This window comes from Motacilla alba, chromosome 2 (genome assembly GCF_015832195.1).
Source record: "Motacilla alba alba isolate MOTALB_02 chromosome 2, Motacilla_alba_V1.0_pri, whole genome shotgun sequence".
In the NCBI taxonomy this organism is placed as follows: Eukaryota; Metazoa; Chordata; class Aves; order Passeriformes; family Motacillidae; genus Motacilla; species Motacilla alba.
Window position 1 is genome coordinate 91,994,117 of NC_052017.1, and position 18,630 is coordinate 92,012,746.

At 42.1% G+C, this 18,630-nt stretch overlaps 1 protein-coding gene across 1 annotated transcript in view; it reads right to left on the reverse strand.

Annotated features, from left to right (window-relative positions):
• PARD6G (par-6 family cell polarity regulator gamma) overlaps window positions 1–18,630 on the reverse strand; it is a 64,757-nt gene that overhangs the window by 38,056 nt on the left and 8,071 nt on the right. Inside the window, exon 2 of the mRNA XM_038127970.1 lies at window positions 13,520–13,742. Coding sequence (XP_037983898.1) covers window positions 13,520–13,742 — 223 coding nt within the window. The remainder of the gene's footprint in view (window positions 1–13,519; window positions 13,743–18,630) is intronic.

The window sequence follows — 18,630 nt, forward strand, 5'->3', positions numbered from 1 at the left end:
CCCATCAGCTTTGAACTTCACCATCCTCCAAAGGTCCTGGGCTGCTGCTTATTCAGATTGTTACTGGTCACTGCACCCTTGGGAGGGCTGGGAATCAGAGTACAAATAAGAAGCAGCAGAGAGTAGCAGTGGTACCATGCTGATGTTTGGAGAGGCATAGAGAAAATGACAGACAGGAAACAACTTTTTTTTAAATTGTGGAATTGTGCTTTTGACAGTGTTTTTAATCAAAGTAAACCACTCAGAAATGTATACATGTGTTCTGAGCAGATTACTCATCATAACCATTTAAAAACTATTAGCTGGCAATTATTTCCCAGCTGATATGGATTCCCAGATGAAGGTGCACTAGACAACAGACCTGAACTCCTTAGTATTTTTCTCCATCTTTAAAAACAACTAAGTGGCATGGGATCTAAATGTCTTAAAAACACCTGATGATTGTTGTCCTCAATAAAATCTTATCAGACCAGTGCAAAAGCTGTTCGCCCAGCTCCTGCTGGGATGATAAAGAGGTACACAGCTTGCACATCACAAGAGGACAAAAAGAAGCATATCCACCTCCAGCTGTTGGGAAAGCAGGATTCTGCACGTTGCAAAAGCTCATGTGCTTTATCATGGAAATGATTACATTACTCAGGAGTGGCTGGTGGCAGTGACTGTGCCACCACCCTGGCAGACACACCACTTGTGTGAACTGGCAGCTTGGCAATCATCAGTCTCCCAACCTCTGTTTCCTAAAGAGGCACCACTCTGAAGAGCGAAAAACAAAACTCTCCATGGAAGCTCTACACTGCAAACAACTTCAGGGGCTGTGTTTCAGTATCTATACTCTTCCACACCTTAGAAAAATTTTACTGACATTCAGGCTGCCAAAGGCTGAGTTGAGATTTAGATAAAACCAAGTGTAGACAAATATTACAACCACTCTGGTTCTTCCAAATGCCACTATTTTCAGTGCCATTGACACTGATAAAACGCTTGAACTGTATACTATACTTTACTATCCAAATTCTACATCCAGCCTCCTTGTGATGGCCTCCCTGATAGGGTTTCTCCAAAGCCATTCTAGTCAGATTGTGGGATATTAGCTACCTAAGTCTCTCAAATTGCTGTTCAGAACAGTTACTGTTTCTGTACTTGTTATTTTCCAGTCAGTTGGTTGAGAATGCTAAATGTACATAGAGTTAAGCGGATTATTTGTTTTAAAATTATTCATGTTTTAACTACATTAAGAAAAACGCTTTAGGCGGAAGATCTAGGAAGCAAGATTTTGCAGATCAAATACGTGAATTTGAAACTGAAGTCTTTCTTTTTAAAACCAGTGAGGTTTTGCCTTTTTTTTTTTCTCCCCTCCAGTTTTTTTCCCCCATTTTTCCCATGGATATTTCCTGTGCATTCTCTCTCACCCTGCACTTTGAATTTTACTAGAACTTTGTGTTTGTGGGAAGTAGATTCTGGAGGAAACCTCAGAGATTTGAAGACAGCAATCTCAGAACCATCAGACCTCCTGCAAGCTAATGAAGCAGCCCGTGCACAGTTGAAGTTAGGTGCCATGTGAACCCGAAGAGATCCAGACTGCACCTGAACAGGGACAAGACTTCCCCTTTGATCCTGAACTCTGCCTTGATGCATTGCACCGAAGTGCACCAACCTCTGGATCAGCTCAGAGAGCCCATCCACGTGCGCTGTAGCCAAACACCGTGTTCAACAGGACAGGGTTCACTGCATGCAGTAACAAGCACTCCTGATTTATTTTAGCCTGCATGAAAGCTAATAACATAAGCAAATCTTATGTTTGTCTTGAAACAGTACAAACACTAAGAGTCAGGGAACAATGTCTCAGCAAGACAGCAGGAACCACATGTGAGTAATCACAGAGGAGTTTGGGTAGGAAGGTGGCTTTAAAGGTCATCTAGTCCAACCCCTCTGCAATCAGCAGGGACAGAGACCCCATAACTGCATGGCACACAGTTCACACAGCCCTATCATGCAGGAGGGATGCAAGGCCATGCCAGAGCCTTTGTGCACCTTATAGACACAGGACTGTAGCAAGCCACCTTTTCAGATCTTTGGATCTCAGCACAGCCCCTGAAGTATCTCCAGCAGCATTCTCTCCACAGCGATCCCTCCTGAGCAGGGATGCAACCTCTAGTTACCTTGTTAATTCCATGCACAACCAGCTATCCAGCAATTGATACTGAGACTGTCTGGTAGTGCCAGGAGGTCTCTAAAGCAAGGAGACCTGGTTTGCTGGAATTGTTCAGTTCACACCAATTGTGAGAGCCACCATGGAAAGGTACCATTCAGCAAGATGCTGGCAGGCAGCCTAGCTAACCTAGGTTACACTAGCAAGTGCTCTTACAGTTGCTGCTGATGCACATACGTAAGCATCTTCATCACAATGATCTCTTTCAGCTCTCTTGGGACACTTACATGGAACTGAAGTGGTCTGAAGCAGAGGCAATAACATTTCTGGAGGCAGATGGTGCTAGGAACTCTGATTTTCCAAGATAAGCACACACCCATAAACCAGACCAACAAGACTCAGGAGCGTGCTACCCACACACTGTATGACACCCATCATGGTAGAAAGGCACCTGGGCCACACTCTGCAGCTCCAGTACTTCCTCATGATGCAACACAGCTCTGGGATCTCAGGATGCAACTGGTGAGAGGAAGGGTGTGGGACACTGTCGCCACTTACCAGCTGAACTGGGACCGAATGAGGTACAGTGCTAAAAAAATCCACCCAGGGAAATTATTATTACAGGCATCCAGAGGCAGGACAAACTAGCTGCAGGGATGCTCTGCACATGGTCTGGTGATCAACACTGGTGAAGTCCACTGTAAGACAGGGCTTGGCACACACCTCCAACAACATCCTTTCGCCTGCTCACCACCACTGTGCACTTGCCAGAGCTGATGCAGATGACACATACCCTTGCTCAGGGGTCACCTGAGAAAAGGAAGATGAGTTTGTTGTGGCAAGCTGTTTCCTGTGATCTGCACCCCATGAGCTGGCTCCTGTGGCCAGCTGCTTCTGAGAATGTTTCAGAGACAGGAGATGGGTTCTGAGGTACTGCCAAGCCACTCTGCCCACAGCAGAACATGTTAAATCACAACAGATATCCAGTCTGCAGCTTCTCCCAGAGCTCCCCCTCTCCTCTCCATCCCTTATAGATAGCATGGGGTGCCTCTGAGATGAGCTGAAAAACCTCCCTGCATGAGTGCCCAGCAGCGCCTGTACAACAGAGAGCAGTGTACAGCAAAGGACAGCCTCTAACACAGACCCTCTGTGACACCCACAGGGACCACACTCCGCTGTTGCTCAGCACGTCCCCTGCCAGTGACCGGAAAGTTCATGTGGGAGGGGGAAGCGTGCTATGGTATGGTAGCCAAGCACATCAAGGAAGGAGAAGTAAAATCCCACTTTAAGCAAAATACAGTAGAGGGAACTAGTGTTCTTCTGGGGGACAGGCTGGGACCCTCAGGACAGCCTGCAGACAGCTATTCAAGTCCTCTCTTTCAGGGCAAGAAATGTTAACTCTACACGTGGGTGACAGAAGCTGCCAGGTAATGCTGTCACATGTCCTTTGAAGTCAGCCAAAAAAACAGGGAAGGGAAAATTCCACAATACTATCAACAGCACCACTGTATCCACAAGCAAAAGGCAAGAGACTTCAACAGAAGTTAAATAAAGTTAATTTAAATTAAGTTAAATAAAAACGTTTCCTGTTTTTCAGAGTCACAGCCCATTACAAGCACAGATACCTTGATGATGTCAGAAAGGCACCAGCCACAAAACTACTGAAATCAACTAAAAAAAAAGTAATCTGAGTGCCTCTGGGCTTGGTCGATTTACACAAGAAGTGTTAGCCAGATCTAGCAAAAATCATGACCAGTATTAGCATTTTCAGTCACCCATGAACAAGTTAAGCTCACTAGCAGATCATTGTCAGCACTGTTTGCCCTCAATTATTGTCTGCCCAGGGCAAACATTTGGGACACTTTTGGGTACAAGCTGATAAATGGAGACATCATGTGGTTACCCATAGAGAAAAGTAACTCCTTCATTAAAGAACCTCACGGATGAAGAAGCAACTTTTGAACCATAGCACTGTATGACCCAAGTTCAACTTAACACTGGAAGCAAGGATCTCACATTTTGTAACCAGCACAGATAAATCCTGTACCAGGATTTGATGGACAAATGTTGTCTCCCTTCTACCCATGCTACCTTCTCCTCTCTAACATGCAGGGATTTTAAAATGCAATAAGTACATTTCATGAGTGTTCAGTGCACTTTTAAGTGACTGAAAAATAATACAGGTACAAACACTCCTCCTGCTATTGATATTCCTTGTCTCAGCTAGGAATCGTTCCGAAACAAGATTTTTAACATTTCTTGTTGCAGACTGTGCTCCAAATGTCTTATACTTTGCCCCCCCTGCCCTGCCACAAAGGATAAGGCATGTTAAAATCATGCTTCTTCAAGAAATACAAGCTTAGGAAACTCAATTTTTAATTTTTATTAGCCACAAAGGTACTATCCTAGGAGTTATTTATGGGCTCTATAATAAAGCATTCATTTATTCACTCAGAGTTGGAAACAATTTCTCCCAAACTGCAAGAAACTCCATGGTTTTCTGATTAACACAATGTGTTCTGTTAATTCAACAGGTTTTCCTCCCCTTTACTCATTGCTTTGTATACAAAATCACTGCATCATACTACTAAAACTACCAAATTGCTTGGCAGAATGAAAACAAAGCCATACTAAACCAGGCTAATAAAGTGAACAAATGGTGCCACCAGTGTCCAGCCCAAGGCCTTAACTAACAGACCTCCTCTAGGACACCTTCATGGCATCCAGGGATGAGGGAGATAGCTTTAGGCCTTTTCAAATCCCAGCTGGTAACTCAGCTTTAAAGGAAGCAGTTGTGTTCACCTACAGCAGCTGAAGAGGCAGAAAGGCTGGCTCAGAGCTCGCCACTACCAGCAGCTGGGCAGCCTTGCAGTGCCCTTGCAGACTGAGCTTTTTGCCAACTCAAAGACACCAGTCAGTACAGAATTTCTTGTTTATATATAAATTCCAATTAAATAGTCATTCTTCTTCAAAAGTTTACAGCTTTACGTTTTTTTTTTAATTAAAAATTTTTTTAAGTAATCTGTTATTTCTAATGCAAAGGGATAATCAGAGAAGAAAACTAACTGGTCCAAGACTCACAGCAAAAGGCCAATTCTCCTCGCTAAGTGTTACTTCCATACCTGTTCTGTCACTGCTCTCCAAGTCTTTTTCTAGTGCTGGGAGTAAAGCGACACCAGCCCTTGTGTGCTTTCACCTAACACACTCTCCTGCCCAGGGAGCAACACGTTACAGAGCAGTTAAAAACCTGAGGCAAGGAGTAGAAAGCCAACAGCTGTGAGGAAGAAAAAAGCAAAACATGGGAGAAAAAGCAGAAGAGAAAAACTACAAGAATATTGGGGGTGGGAGGGGAGATCAGTGGTGCAGAAATTATTCATGTGGAGCTTTTAGAGGTTACTAAGTATCAGCATATTGCAGGGGCCTGAAGAGCAAGAACAACAGTGAAGTTTTCTAGGTTAATAGTTTCCTTAATATTCCCACAGGATTCGTTAATACTCTAAACATAGCACAGAGGAAAAAATAAGATCCAAGGAGATCATCATCAGGGGCAGGTTCAAGAAAGGGTTCATTCAACCTCCCCCAAACTGCTTTCTCTGGAGCTGAAAAATACCCAGAGTTCTTATGCAAAGTTAATACTGACCCATTTAAATTTGAAAAACACAATCCCAACAACACAGGCAGACTGAAGACAAATTAGAAGGTTTCATGCATTTTAAAAAATAGTTTGAGTGGAGTTCTATTTGTTGAACTACATTTGGAGTTAATTTTTCAATGCCTACTACAAACACATAGCAGAAATATCCTTCATTGCATGATTCTTTTCAGTGCAAGAGTCTACCAATTAAGTTGTCCTAAGACCTTTAATGTACTTAAGGGCCTAGAATTCTTCAACATTTCAGCAGAAAACCTATTCCTGAAGGCCTGAATATTGAGTTAATGTTTGTAATTGCACTGTGCCATCTACCTTCACGTGCTATGTGAAAGCTACTTCAAGCTTGTGAGGTCTTGTCAGGAAAATCCAGAGTCAAAGAAGAGACTGTCCACTCTCATTATCATCTGCACATTATACTTGTTTCCATCACTCACAGAAGGGAAATGACAAGTAGGCCCAACAGGAAAAAACCTGAGCCATGAGCAGGAAACAGAATCTCTTGTTTTGACTACTAAGGTAAGAAAAGGTAAATAGTGGAAAATTCCCCTCATAGAGGGACCATAACAGAGGTGGATCATTTGACAAGTCTTCCTCACCACTCTTCTTACACAGCCAAGCCACCTGTCAGAGTAGCTTCACTATCTTAAAGAAAAAGCATCAAACCAAGGAAGGAACCAAGAAATAGCATAACTTAGAGACTATCTGTGAATACACATATTGGGAAGTTCTTGTATTTTGGTTTTTTAAAGTACTTGTAGGGCAGCAATCCACGACTATGAGACAACAAACAGAAGTTTGGAGGGACAGAAGAGTGTTTATTTGCTTGCTCTTACGTGGGTTAGGAACTGAAGCTGGGCATGGAGTTGAGGAGAGGTTCCTATTAAAGGCTGCACGAGTTCCCACTGTAAACAAGTTTCTTTGGGCTAAATTCAGCACAGCCTGTGGTGCTGCTTGATGCAATTTTTAAGACTGTGAAAGTCTATTTTTATTCTTAATATGGTTGGTTATGTGTATTTATTATTAAGCTATTAAACTTTGAAACTGAAAACAAATCCCATGTAGCTTTAACACGGAAGTGCAACAAATGTTTGCGGGTTTTGCCAGGCTCCTGTTCTGTGCTTACTGTACACTGCAACTACAAATATTTATGCAGCACATATTTCTGCAACAGTTCCCACTATCAGCTGTCCACTGACCCCACAAAACCTAGCTGTAGACTATGCTACCTCCATCCCTCTTTCACTGAAATTCTTCCTTAGCAGCTGTTCTGGTTGCAATTAAAAGTAACTGGTGATGAAAATCAAGTATCCTCATACTCTAGAATGGAGTTTTTGAGGAGAAGGAAAAAAGCAGCCTCACACTGGCTCTGCTCAGGCAGCAGGTATCACTAGCCATACAAGCAACAAAATCTAAGCCTGTTTTTTGTTTATGTCTGACAAGCAAGATTAAAAACTTTATGTTTTTAAAGTTGCTTAATAAACCAGTAGAAAGATAATGATTACCCAGTCTCATCATTTGCACATGAAAGGTGGAACAGAGAAGCTACAGTAATTTGTTGCCAGACTTCACTGGAACAAACAACTGCATTTTACTTATCTTCAAATATCAAAGGACTTGAGTGGGACAAAGATTACTCGGCTTGACAAGCTTTCAAAGACCCCTCCAGCTCAAAACCAGAAATGTTTCTGAAGAAAGCCATGAAAGGATTTAATATAAGCCTAGCAGCAATTCCTATATACTAGCACGAAATTTACCACCATCCTCTAATCTTGTCAAAGCTAAGACAAGATGCTTTTCCTCCTTTCCAAACACATTGGAATTGCACACTTCCAAAGGCTAGAAGCCGACATGTTCTTCCTCTCAGAAAGCAGAGGCTTCATGGCAGTGTTAAGTTGCTTTAAATCTGCCTGTCCCATGCTAGCTCCTCACTCGAGCAACTTGTTTTCTGCCCAAGAGCTGGCTCAGGGAGCTCAGCCACTGGGTGACGTTAGTGCCAGGGCAGAGGAGACAGGGAAGCAGCCTTGGGACAGTCTGACCAACAGCAGAGCCACATCCTCCAGAGCACCCATCAGCTACCCTGAGTGTCAGCAGAGTTTCTTCTTCACCCTCCCACCCCCCTTTGGAGGAGATAAACTGAGGACCTCAAATCACCTTCTCTGTGCACTTCAATAAAATTTATTCTACTCTCTCAGACTCCTAGAAGACTATGGTGAAAATCTGCTCAGCTCAACCAAAAGGAAGAGCAGAAGGAGTTCAATATTTTCCCTTAATATGTGCTGCAAACTGCTGTATTATTTAATATATCAAATATCTTCGACAACAGCAGTACAATCACATTGTTCTTGTTTAGAAATACAACATTTTGAGTCAAGGCCTGTGCTGCAAAACAAACAGGAGAGTTACTGAAGAACCAAAAAAGAGATGTGAAGGAATTGAACTCAAACTTTTGTAACTGTACCCACTCTAGAAGGCTGAGCAGAGAGTTAAAAGTTTTAGGTAGCTGGAAATAGCTGCTGCCTCAAAGCCAGTTTTTGTGTTTAACACATGTGGTTAGACAGCCAACAACCATTCCCGGGGATTATCTGCTCAGAGTATGAAAGACAATAAAACAACCCACCATTGCTTTTTCAGGCAGACCTGGGCATGATTCCCATTAGCACATTTTTATTTTAAAACTGAGTGTGATTGCTCTGATTTTATAATACAAGAAAGCTAAGCACAGATGTTGGTACTTAGAGCTGCACAAAACTTTGCCAGGTAAAAAACAAATTGTAGAGTTATGAACTGCTTCTGAACATGCACAAATATATTGCATGGCACAGCAGTTTAAATTCATAAGTCACTGTATGTAGTTGAAGAAAAACAGCATCTTCCGATTTTTACATTAGAACAAGCCAAATCCAAAACCCAACCAGGTAAATGCACATTTTTCCCCTGTTGGTTTTGGATCAAGCTTAAAGTGAAAACTGATGGTAGACAGCAGTTTTAACCACTGAAGGAGGAAAGCAATGACTGGTGTTCAGTGCTGTTCTACTGTAACAGTAATGGACTATTAAAAAATATAACTACAAAAGAAAAGACATACCAAGTTTCTGAAGGTGGTACTTGATGGCTTTTTACATACTATCAGTTTTCTAGACTGCAAAATGCAAGACAACACAGATATCAGAAGTCATCAGCCTTCTCTAATTTCCATCCGTGTCAATTAACAGCTGCAGTTCATTTGTGGTTTTACTAATTTATGATGTAAGGCTCTGCTCCATTTTGCTGTGGAGTGTGGTTTAGTGTAATGGCTATTAGAATGTTCTTCAGCTTGTTCAGATTTTTTTTTGCCTTTCCTGTTCCCACCGGAAGTGTAATACTTGACGAAGTTAACCTGAAATACAAATTTGTTGCCTGCCACTTCAGTGCTTCATCTGTCTCTGACTTGCAGGACACATACAATTAAACCATTCAAACCTTTACAAAGCTTTAAAATTAACTTTACTGATGGAAAGATTGTGAATTTGATCTGGAATTTGCTTTACGGTTGACAAAGTGCCCCTCCCCTTTATTAATTTATTGTTATTTTTGTAGAATCGGAGCATACCTCCTGTTGTGGACAAAACAGAAAGGCTTCTCAGGTGAGTTCATTTGACCTCAGTCTGGCATCAGGATGAGACCAGATAGGCTGTGCACCACCTCTCCTACCTCCTTTGCTACTTGAGCTACAGCAGCTTTTCTGCTATTGCCCATGCAAATCCTATAAACCCGGCTGTCCCTGGTAAGAAGTGAAGATCTGGATATCAGCAGCCTTCCTCAGTTCTCCCAGTATCAGAATCATTAGCCTGGATTTACAGCAGCGTGCTCAGTTAACCACTCTGTTCACTCAGATTGCCACACTTGGTCCTAAACATACCACTTGGAAAAAAAGAAACCTTGGGAAAAAAGCACTGCACAGAGTACTGACAGGGTGATCAGCTTGTTCATTTTGCCACACTTCCTTGAGTTTCTGAACTTACTAGATTGAACACAACCCAGTAAGTAACACAAGCAAAAGAGGAGAAATTCTCAAATCTCTTTTACTTGGTAGACCTCCACTTACATCCTTATACCCCCCCGCAAAGTTCAAGGAGTCATTTGAGGCAGGTTTATAATGAAGAACTCATTATAATTCTGCTAGTAATTCCACTCTGTTTAGAATGCTCCAATACAGATCAGTTTGAACACATACTGTGCCTCTGTGAGACAGGCATTAAAGCAAGATTTGATAATAATTTAATTCCATTTAATAATAAAAGAAATAATGTAATATGTTCACAGTACGTAACGCTAACTCCTTTCAGTTTTTCTGGTTTATGTTTCTGCTTGAAATCATAGCTTACACTTAAATATTTTTGCAGTATACAAGAGATTGCTTCAAGTGCTGTTGTTTAAGTCAGACACAGACCAAACAGTCTTGGAAAACATGATCAGGATCATCAAATACGCTGTTCCTTGATGCAGGTCTTGGGTAAAATGCAAAAGTTACTATGGAGCAAGTCAAACACATCCTCAAATTCCTGCATTGTTCTAAAGTCTTTGAGACATCTATCCCTTCCACAGCAGCGGGCACCTTCCATAGGGAGTTCTGTGTATGTCTGGTATCAGTTACAGCTGAGTGAACAAATCCTCATGCTCAAAGCATCAGTTGTAAATCACGGCTGTACTAACAAAGCCAAAAGAGCCACGTCAGTTTACAACACAGGACATGACCCATACTTGCAGCCTGGGAAAGCAAGTCAAAGGAAAACTGTTTTTTCTTTTTATAGCCTGGTTCTCTAATTAGGATTTGTGTCCACACTGTAATTTGGTATTGGAGGGAAAAAAAAAAACCAAAACAAAACAAAAAACCACTATATACTTTAAGCAGACAAATAACTATGAGCTATAAAAACTTGCTACAGCTGAATTTACCCAAACATAACCTGCAAAATGTCCCAGATGCTTCAAGACCCAAAAGCTATGAACAGCAATTGTTGCAAGCACACTGGGAACACCAATTCTAGTCCTTATTAAAATGGCTCGCTAATAAGCATTAACATTCCCTGTGTGGGACTACTGTGATCCTGAAAAATTTGGGGCTCAGGAGATTTGAAAAAAATAAAAAATAAATAAAGAGAGAGAGAGAAAAAGGGGAATAAAACAGCCATAAACAGCCATCCCATACCTGGACTCCAACCTGGCATGAAGAGTCCAAGCAATGAGCACAATGTTTTCCTCCAGGGACAAGTGAGAGAAAGGCTTTTGAACTGAAAATGTGCAAGACGAAGCTCAGATGAAAAACATCAAACTAGGAAACTGCTGCTTGATTATTGTGCAAAGACTAAGTTACCTATTTTGCCACTCTGAGAATGTTTTAAGTGTTTTAACATGACTGTGAAATTGACCTGACAAGAGAAAGGGTAACTCGGCTATAAACTGGGAAAACAGACAGGATGACTTATCATGCAGTTGATAAACAGTTTGCTTTGCTAGAAAAAGAGACCTGACCTTCAACTATTCAGTCCTCTTGTGCCTGCATACTTCTGCTCTGTTCCCTGAAACTCTCCCTGCTCTACAACATAGAGAACAACCTCTGGCAGCCAGCTCCCAGGACTACTCCCACTGAAAAGCAGTGATCCCTGCTCCAACAGCCTAGAGAGCCCATGCTCTGCAGTCTCCTTCAAAGACCCAAGAGAGCACTGCTCACATATTTTACTAGCATCCCTGTCATGATAATTTTCTGCCTCTGAAGTCAGAATTTAGAGTGCAGGCACACCACATTCCCCTGAATGGCACAATGATTTCTTGGTGCGAGTCACTTTGTTCTCTTGTGCAGGTCTCCAACAGAAGGACCAGCACTGCTCTACCACCCCAGCAGAGCAATGGAAAAAAAGATGTAGGGCTCAACTTCATTCTTGAAGAGAAAAAATTCTAAAGGCTTTGTCTAAGCAAAGGAGATGAGCATGACTGTTAGGGACCATCCACAAATATGAACCTCAAATGTTAACTTTAGTAGGAGTCCCTTATGAAAGCTAGCAGTAAGCAAAGGGATGGGCCAGAATTTACTATAAAGCTCTTCCCTTCGGCTTTATGGAGGGAGAAGGTGTGCTGGGGAAGATTTCAGGCTTTGCCACATGTGAGGAAGAACAGGCTTGTCTTCCTTCATTTGTCAGCATGATTCTTTTCACTGAGCAACAGGTAAAATAAAAGCTTTTTAAAAAGGAAATATTGCCTTTTTTCATCAAGGTTGAAAGTTAGAAAGCTTAATAACCAGCACAGTTCTCCTAGAAGAAGAAGGAGAATTTTTTCTGTTTGTAGATAACAGTTCTCTGATTTGCCTGTTTCTGTGATCAGCATTTCAGTGGCAAACCCCTCCCAGTGCAGGGTTAGGTCAGTGGTTTCAGCAGTCTGTCCAGAGCACAGAGACCTGTGTTCTGACTGGACTGATCCAGAGACATGAATAAACTTAAACTGAAGCAGGCATGACAAAGTCATGCAAAGGACTTCTCGTGACCTGAGCCACCATGAATATTCACAAGCCCTAACAGGCATTGCAAGAAGACCTAATCAGATTTGTGATACACATTTGCACTTTCTGCACAAGAAAGAGGAGCAAGTTTTCTTCCACAGACATTTCCACTCACCTAATAGACAGATCAACTAAACAAACTGCTCTAAACCCTCTTCTTAGTAGGCTCTCTGAGCATCTAAAAACCACATCTAAAAGGGCAGACAATATACTCTGAACAGACAGGAGCCCTGGATGTATTTGATGACACCAAATAAAACACACTCCACCAGCTCACACCAATGAGCAGGTTGGAACCTCTTGCTAAATCCTTATCAGTACACAGCAAGAGTACAGGCCAAGAAAAAAACCACATGACTGCTCCAAGTCTCAAATCAAGACTTGTTTCTGAATCTGTTGCTGATGAGATTTTAATTCCAAAAGCCCTGTGCTATAAATCACTACATGGCTGAAAAAAAAAAGTGTGGGGGAAGTGTTAACACAGTGCTAGGTTCCCCTGGGATTTAAGGAGCTCTGTGAGAAGACACCTTATTGTAAAAGCCAATCCTCTTTTGAAGAGACTGCCAAACATGGTCCTTAAGGAGAATAACACCCAGGCCTTAACCCTGATGTCATCTTGACATTCAAGCAGCTCTTCCCAAGGTTTGCTTGATGATTCAAAATGTGAAGAATCAGCATTCCATAGTATAAGGACAGAGGAGGAAAAAAATCGTCATTTGCCAGGTTAACATAGTCAAACAAGATGTCGTTTGTGACAGTTTTTTTCCTTTCAGAACTACGCATCTGTGTGCATTCACACAGAGGCATAAATAACTTGGGTATGACACTGACTATCAAGATGGATAGATGAGATCTCTAAATGTGAGGCAGTAGTACTAAGATTCCCCTCCCTCCACCAAGGGGAATGGTGCACTTGGCATGCTCGGGTGATGACAGGCTACCAGCAGCACAAGGTACATTCGCCTCAGCATGGTATCCCTCAGCCACCTTGCAGGCAGCACTGCAGTCCCTCTCCATGCCATGAAGCCATGGCATTCCTGCCAGCTGCAATGAAGTGCCTGTGAGGAAGAGCAAGATGGCTCCTGGATGCCTCTTACATGGTTTCAGCCTTTAAATGGGTGCCACAAATCCACTCTTCCCCTTGCTGCAGCACACTCTGAGGCACTGAAATGAAACTGCATCTTACCTTGTCTTTGGATAAAAACCCTGAGCAGTGGATGAGCACTTGAAACAGCCTTGAAGAAGTTGTCATCATTATTAATAGGGAGAAGGTCTCCATGCACATCGGCATATCCGATCATCACTTCCAGGTTGGCTATGTGATGGATGTGAAGAATTAGTTTGTAGAAGTCTTCAAACTTTCCTGGCTTGTAGCGATCCAGAGAGAACCTTCTGAACTCTGCCCCAAACTGCAGGAGAAAGCAAACAGAGCATCAGCAGATGTGTCACCACAGGCCAACGCTCCAGTTTGGCATTTGAACATGGTATGGATCACCTCTCTTCACAGAATTAGAGAGCCACAGGATCAATCAGGTTGGAAAAGACTTCTGAGATCGAGTCAAATTTCTGCTATTCAAACCTCATCTGTGGTGAATTCAGTCACATGTTGGTGCTTACAAGTCTATTAATGGCCTTTTAAGTCATCCCATCAGAACATAACCATGGCTACCAAGACATCACAGGTACACTCAAGTGTTCCATGTTAAAAGAAATCACATTTTTAAAATATTAAGTTTTCATTAAATCCTCTAGAGGATAACTGCATTTATAGGACTTAACTTTGAAGGTCCATCATTCCCTATCATCATCTCAGGCATCCACAGAACCATTCCTCTCCAAAGCAGAAGTATTCACTCTACTGCTTTCAAAAGAAGTTACTCAGCTATTCAAACAACCTTGTAAAAATTCTTTGCACATTTCCCATCAATACCACTGGGATCCCAACCACAAGACCTTTAAAGAAGCGTGGTATGTGAGCATACAGCTTGTTATTAGAAAATACGCTGACTCTACATGACCCCTGAATTTCCTGGCAACCCATGCAGCAGAAGGAAACTTAGTTTTCATGGCTTTCGTTTTTCTGTCACTCAACTGGTTTTTATTTTTAAAGCTTTACGGACCATTAAGTGCTTGTCAAAAAAAAAAAAATAGCAGGGGTAGGAGGGTGTGATTTGGCACAATTAGAAAATTCATAAATCCACGAAGCTGTTTTAAGTAATTCAAAGTGACTGAGGAGAAGATTTCAATGGTCCTTATTTCTGATATTAGAAACAAAATATGCTGTTAAGAACTGGAGGGGAGAATTTGATCCTCTATTTAAGGAAATTATGATAATGAAAACAGACATCTAGTTAGATTAAACAGCTTAAATCACCTTTCTGGTACATTTGATTTAATGTTTCAGATTGTACAGTATGAGAAAACTACTGTTCATCAACCAAACCTCTAAAGCCATCCTAACTCACTCTTGAACACATGGAACCACAGCCACAAATCCAAGAACAAGTAAGGCTGAAACAAAGACCTCATGGAAGTTCTTATTTGCAAAGTCAGCCAATACCAGAGCTTGAAACCAAAGACATAAAACTAACCAGCACACAAAAGAAATAAGGGGGAGAAACTTCTCTAGACAAATTCTTCCTCAAAATGGAGAACGACTTGCTTATAGGTTCTCAGCTGTTAAATCAACTATACATGCAAGCCACTCTTTTGCTGAGACTAACAAAATTATGAATCATCACCATAATCATCTTCAAGCAAAAAGGAAAAAAAGAAGCCAACATAACCCTACTGGCTTTGGGCACAAGCATGTTCTCAAATTACTTCCGCAGTTATGAAAATCCCACTCTTGAGCATCAAAGCCTAGTTGTGATCATCTGAAAGCTTGTTTAGTCAAATTGTGCTGCTTGTTTGTAATATTAACTGCTAGTTCCAGTTTGGATTTCAGAGTGCCCATCCAAAAGCACACAAAGCGAACAAACCACAGCTGGTTCCAATGGAGAAAAAAAGTCCTCCTTTGTCTTCCATCCCCCGCTCCTCTCCAGAAAAATGCGAGCAGCAACTTACTTCTGTGAACACACTTCAAACTGAAAAGAAAAAGCTGAAGTATTTTTATTTAAAAAGTAACCTGAGCTTTTCTTTTTCTTAGATTCAAGCCATCTTCAAGTGTCAAGTTTATCTACATGATAAACTAAAGGGGAGGGAACAAGACCTCTGTAGGTTTTGCTTAGAGCTGCATCTGCTGTTCTGCACACCTGAACAGGAACCCAGAATTCCTTGGGATTCCCTTAGTCAAAATGCCAGGGCACTCAGACCAATCCCAGTAACCATTTGTTTACTGGACAGCTTGTTCAGGACCATTAGCACACACGGTGCTGTGGAGGAAGCAGCTGCTGTGCAGTCTTACCCCAGGCACTACAACACACCCCTCACAGCCCCCTCAGACCCATGGTCTGCTGAGGGACCCCATCCTGCTTTGCCCTACACCGCTGAGGCAGAGCTCAGGACATTGCTCCCAGCAGGAACGTGACATGGAAAAGGACAGGAGAGAACTAAGGATGGTTACTTGCATTTGGCTGGTATGACCCAAAGCTCAGCTTAAGTTGCCACAGCTGGCAAAAGGGCCAAGCCTTCCCTGCAGGCACACTGGAAACTACTGATCAGTGGAGCCTGACATGTGGGAATGCCACTGCAGGCTTGGGGCACTGAGGTCTGACAGGAATGCTGTCCGGTCAAATTGACTTGTTCACATGTTCAGCCTTAGGAAAGGCCGAGAGTCAATTTCATTTGCCTGGGAATAGCACAATAGTAAACAAATGCAAAATATTTCACTTGTGCTTTCTGCATGACACAGCTTTTAAAGGCAAGGGAGCTAGAAGGTGGTTCTGTAGAGGAGAAGGGAAGAGTCAAGAGATTAAAGCAGATAATGAGAATGACTTTCTTTCTGTTTAAAGGTTAGTATTACTGTAGTAATAGTGTAGCTGATTTATTCACCCTGTGCATATACACAGGCAGCAACCATTGTCAGCAGGTCTTTTCAGAAGAGGGGAAAAAACTGCTTCAGCTCATTCATCGTCCCTAATGAGGCTGATAGAGAGTATCACAGTAATAATGGGGTTTGCAGTGCCACTCGGCTTGGAGACTGGGTGCTCTGCATTGTATTCAGGCAGGATTTCAAGATAACATCCACCGTGTATCTTACAGAAACTACAAATTCTGATAGCCAAAGTGACTGATCTGCTCCTCTAAGCCACAAAGTTCATCTTATCATACCCCTTCACAGAAAGATACACAAGGACTGGTGTCTGCCAGCAAAGTCTCTGCCAGAACAATACTGTATTTCACTGTTTGATAAACTAACAGTTTTAACAAGCAGATTAGTTTTCCATAATGAAGTAAATTACTCAGGCCTATTTAACTAAGGCAAATACTGCATCCAGTATCGCAGAAGTCAGAGGACAGGAGGAACGCAGGGAAACTTAAAAAGAATTCAGTCTGACAGAGCTTATTATGACTGAAAAAACAACTTAGAAACAACTGTACATTTTGTTTCACAAAAATAACCTCCGCCCCAAGTTCCTCAAAGTATCAGCCAATCAGCCAATTTGTTGTCTGCAGTTTGATGACAAAAAGCACACAACAAAATGCAACACATCAGGCAGGAACCCCAAACAAAAACAGATGCCCAGAAAAATGTTCTGATAAAAGTTGTGTTAAAGAAGAAGGAAGACACAGCTAGCTGAGCAAAACTTACACAGGCTGATCAAGAGCAATCAACTGCTGTCTTTGGCTTTTTTTCTGGCTAAAGGGTACAAGAGGTCAGAGGAGATGAAGGAGCAGGATTTTGAGGTTTGTTTACTTAGAGAGCTGTTGTTTTGTGAAATGAAGGAGTTATTTGCAAGCAAAAGAGGGCAACTCTTTTTTTTTCCTTTAAATTTTAAGTTTCAAGATGTTTACAGGGCCAAAAATGAAGCTCTATGTTTATGAGGTGCCATCTCTCTAGTTTATTGCTGGCTTTGAAATCAGGCTATTGTAATAAGAAGACATCAAAGAGCAACATTTAGCAATAAACATGAGTTACATTAGCCACCTACTTCTCTCATGAAGTAAAAAAAATCAAGAACAGAAAGAAAACTAAACACTTTCATCCTTGCATAGACTGTAATTTCTGCTTACATCTGAGATTTTCAAAACTGGGAAGACCTAATCAGGCATGCTTTATCAGTGAGAATGAGCAGAAGGCAAGATAGAGGAGGAAGAAAAATGTAAATGGTTTTGTGCTTGCTGACTTCACCTGGGACTTCAGAGCTCGGCTGTCACATTCATGCCTCTGTGTCTTTGTTTCCTTTTTCTCCCCCAGTTACACCTTTCCCAGCTCACACAGCATTCTCTGGCTCTGCTCCCAGCCTCAGAGTGGCTGTCACTAGTGGCAAGAAGCCACCGAGCAACCAGATGTTCTCTGCAACAAGCTTCCTCTTCAATGGCTTGCTCCAGAGCAGCTCTGCTCCACTAAAATGATCGAGCTAGTGGAAAGTGTGAGATTTCATGTTCTGCTCAGATCTTGCTATTTCTTTCAAGAGAGAATCACAAGAGCAAGCTTCTATTCTGTTTGCCCTTCATAGAAATCCCATCAGGGACACAATTTCACTAGCTTCAGCCCCAAACTTTTTTCCTGATTGACATCATGCCATACTTCTACCCTTCTTCCTTCTATTCCCTCCTTTTACTCTCCCAGAAAAACACAGCCATGCTTTAGTATCTTAAATGTTTACAACAGTTTCTCTTCCCAAAGAAAATCACAGGTTCCCCTTCTTTTGCCTGCTACTCTGACACAATGTTTCACATCTTTGTTCCTTTAAAGAACAACCTTTGTAACTCCTTCAACCCTCTCCTGTCTGTAAGGCTCAGCTCAGGACAACACTCTTCTCTCTTCGCACCTACTTGGAAGAGAAATTCTTCTCTCTCTGTTCCCATCATCCTCGGACCACGTTCTTCTCCTGAGATGCACCTTGCATTCAGTCTCACAGATGACTGGCTGTCAGCTCAAAGGCAACTTAAAGCCAAAGTTACCCTTTCCCCTGCCTCGCCTTATTTCACAGCTTTTGAGAACTAGACCACTACACTGCTTATTTTGTCTCACCACTGCATGGCAGTCTGTGAAAACAGTTATCCACAAAAACAATTTTTTCAGCCTGTTTGTTTGGAACCATCGTCCCTTTCTTTACTAGCCCTGCTCCAGTAGTTCCTCTCCTATCAGGCCACCCATGCAGCTGCTTTCTCCCTGCCATCTCCGTCAGG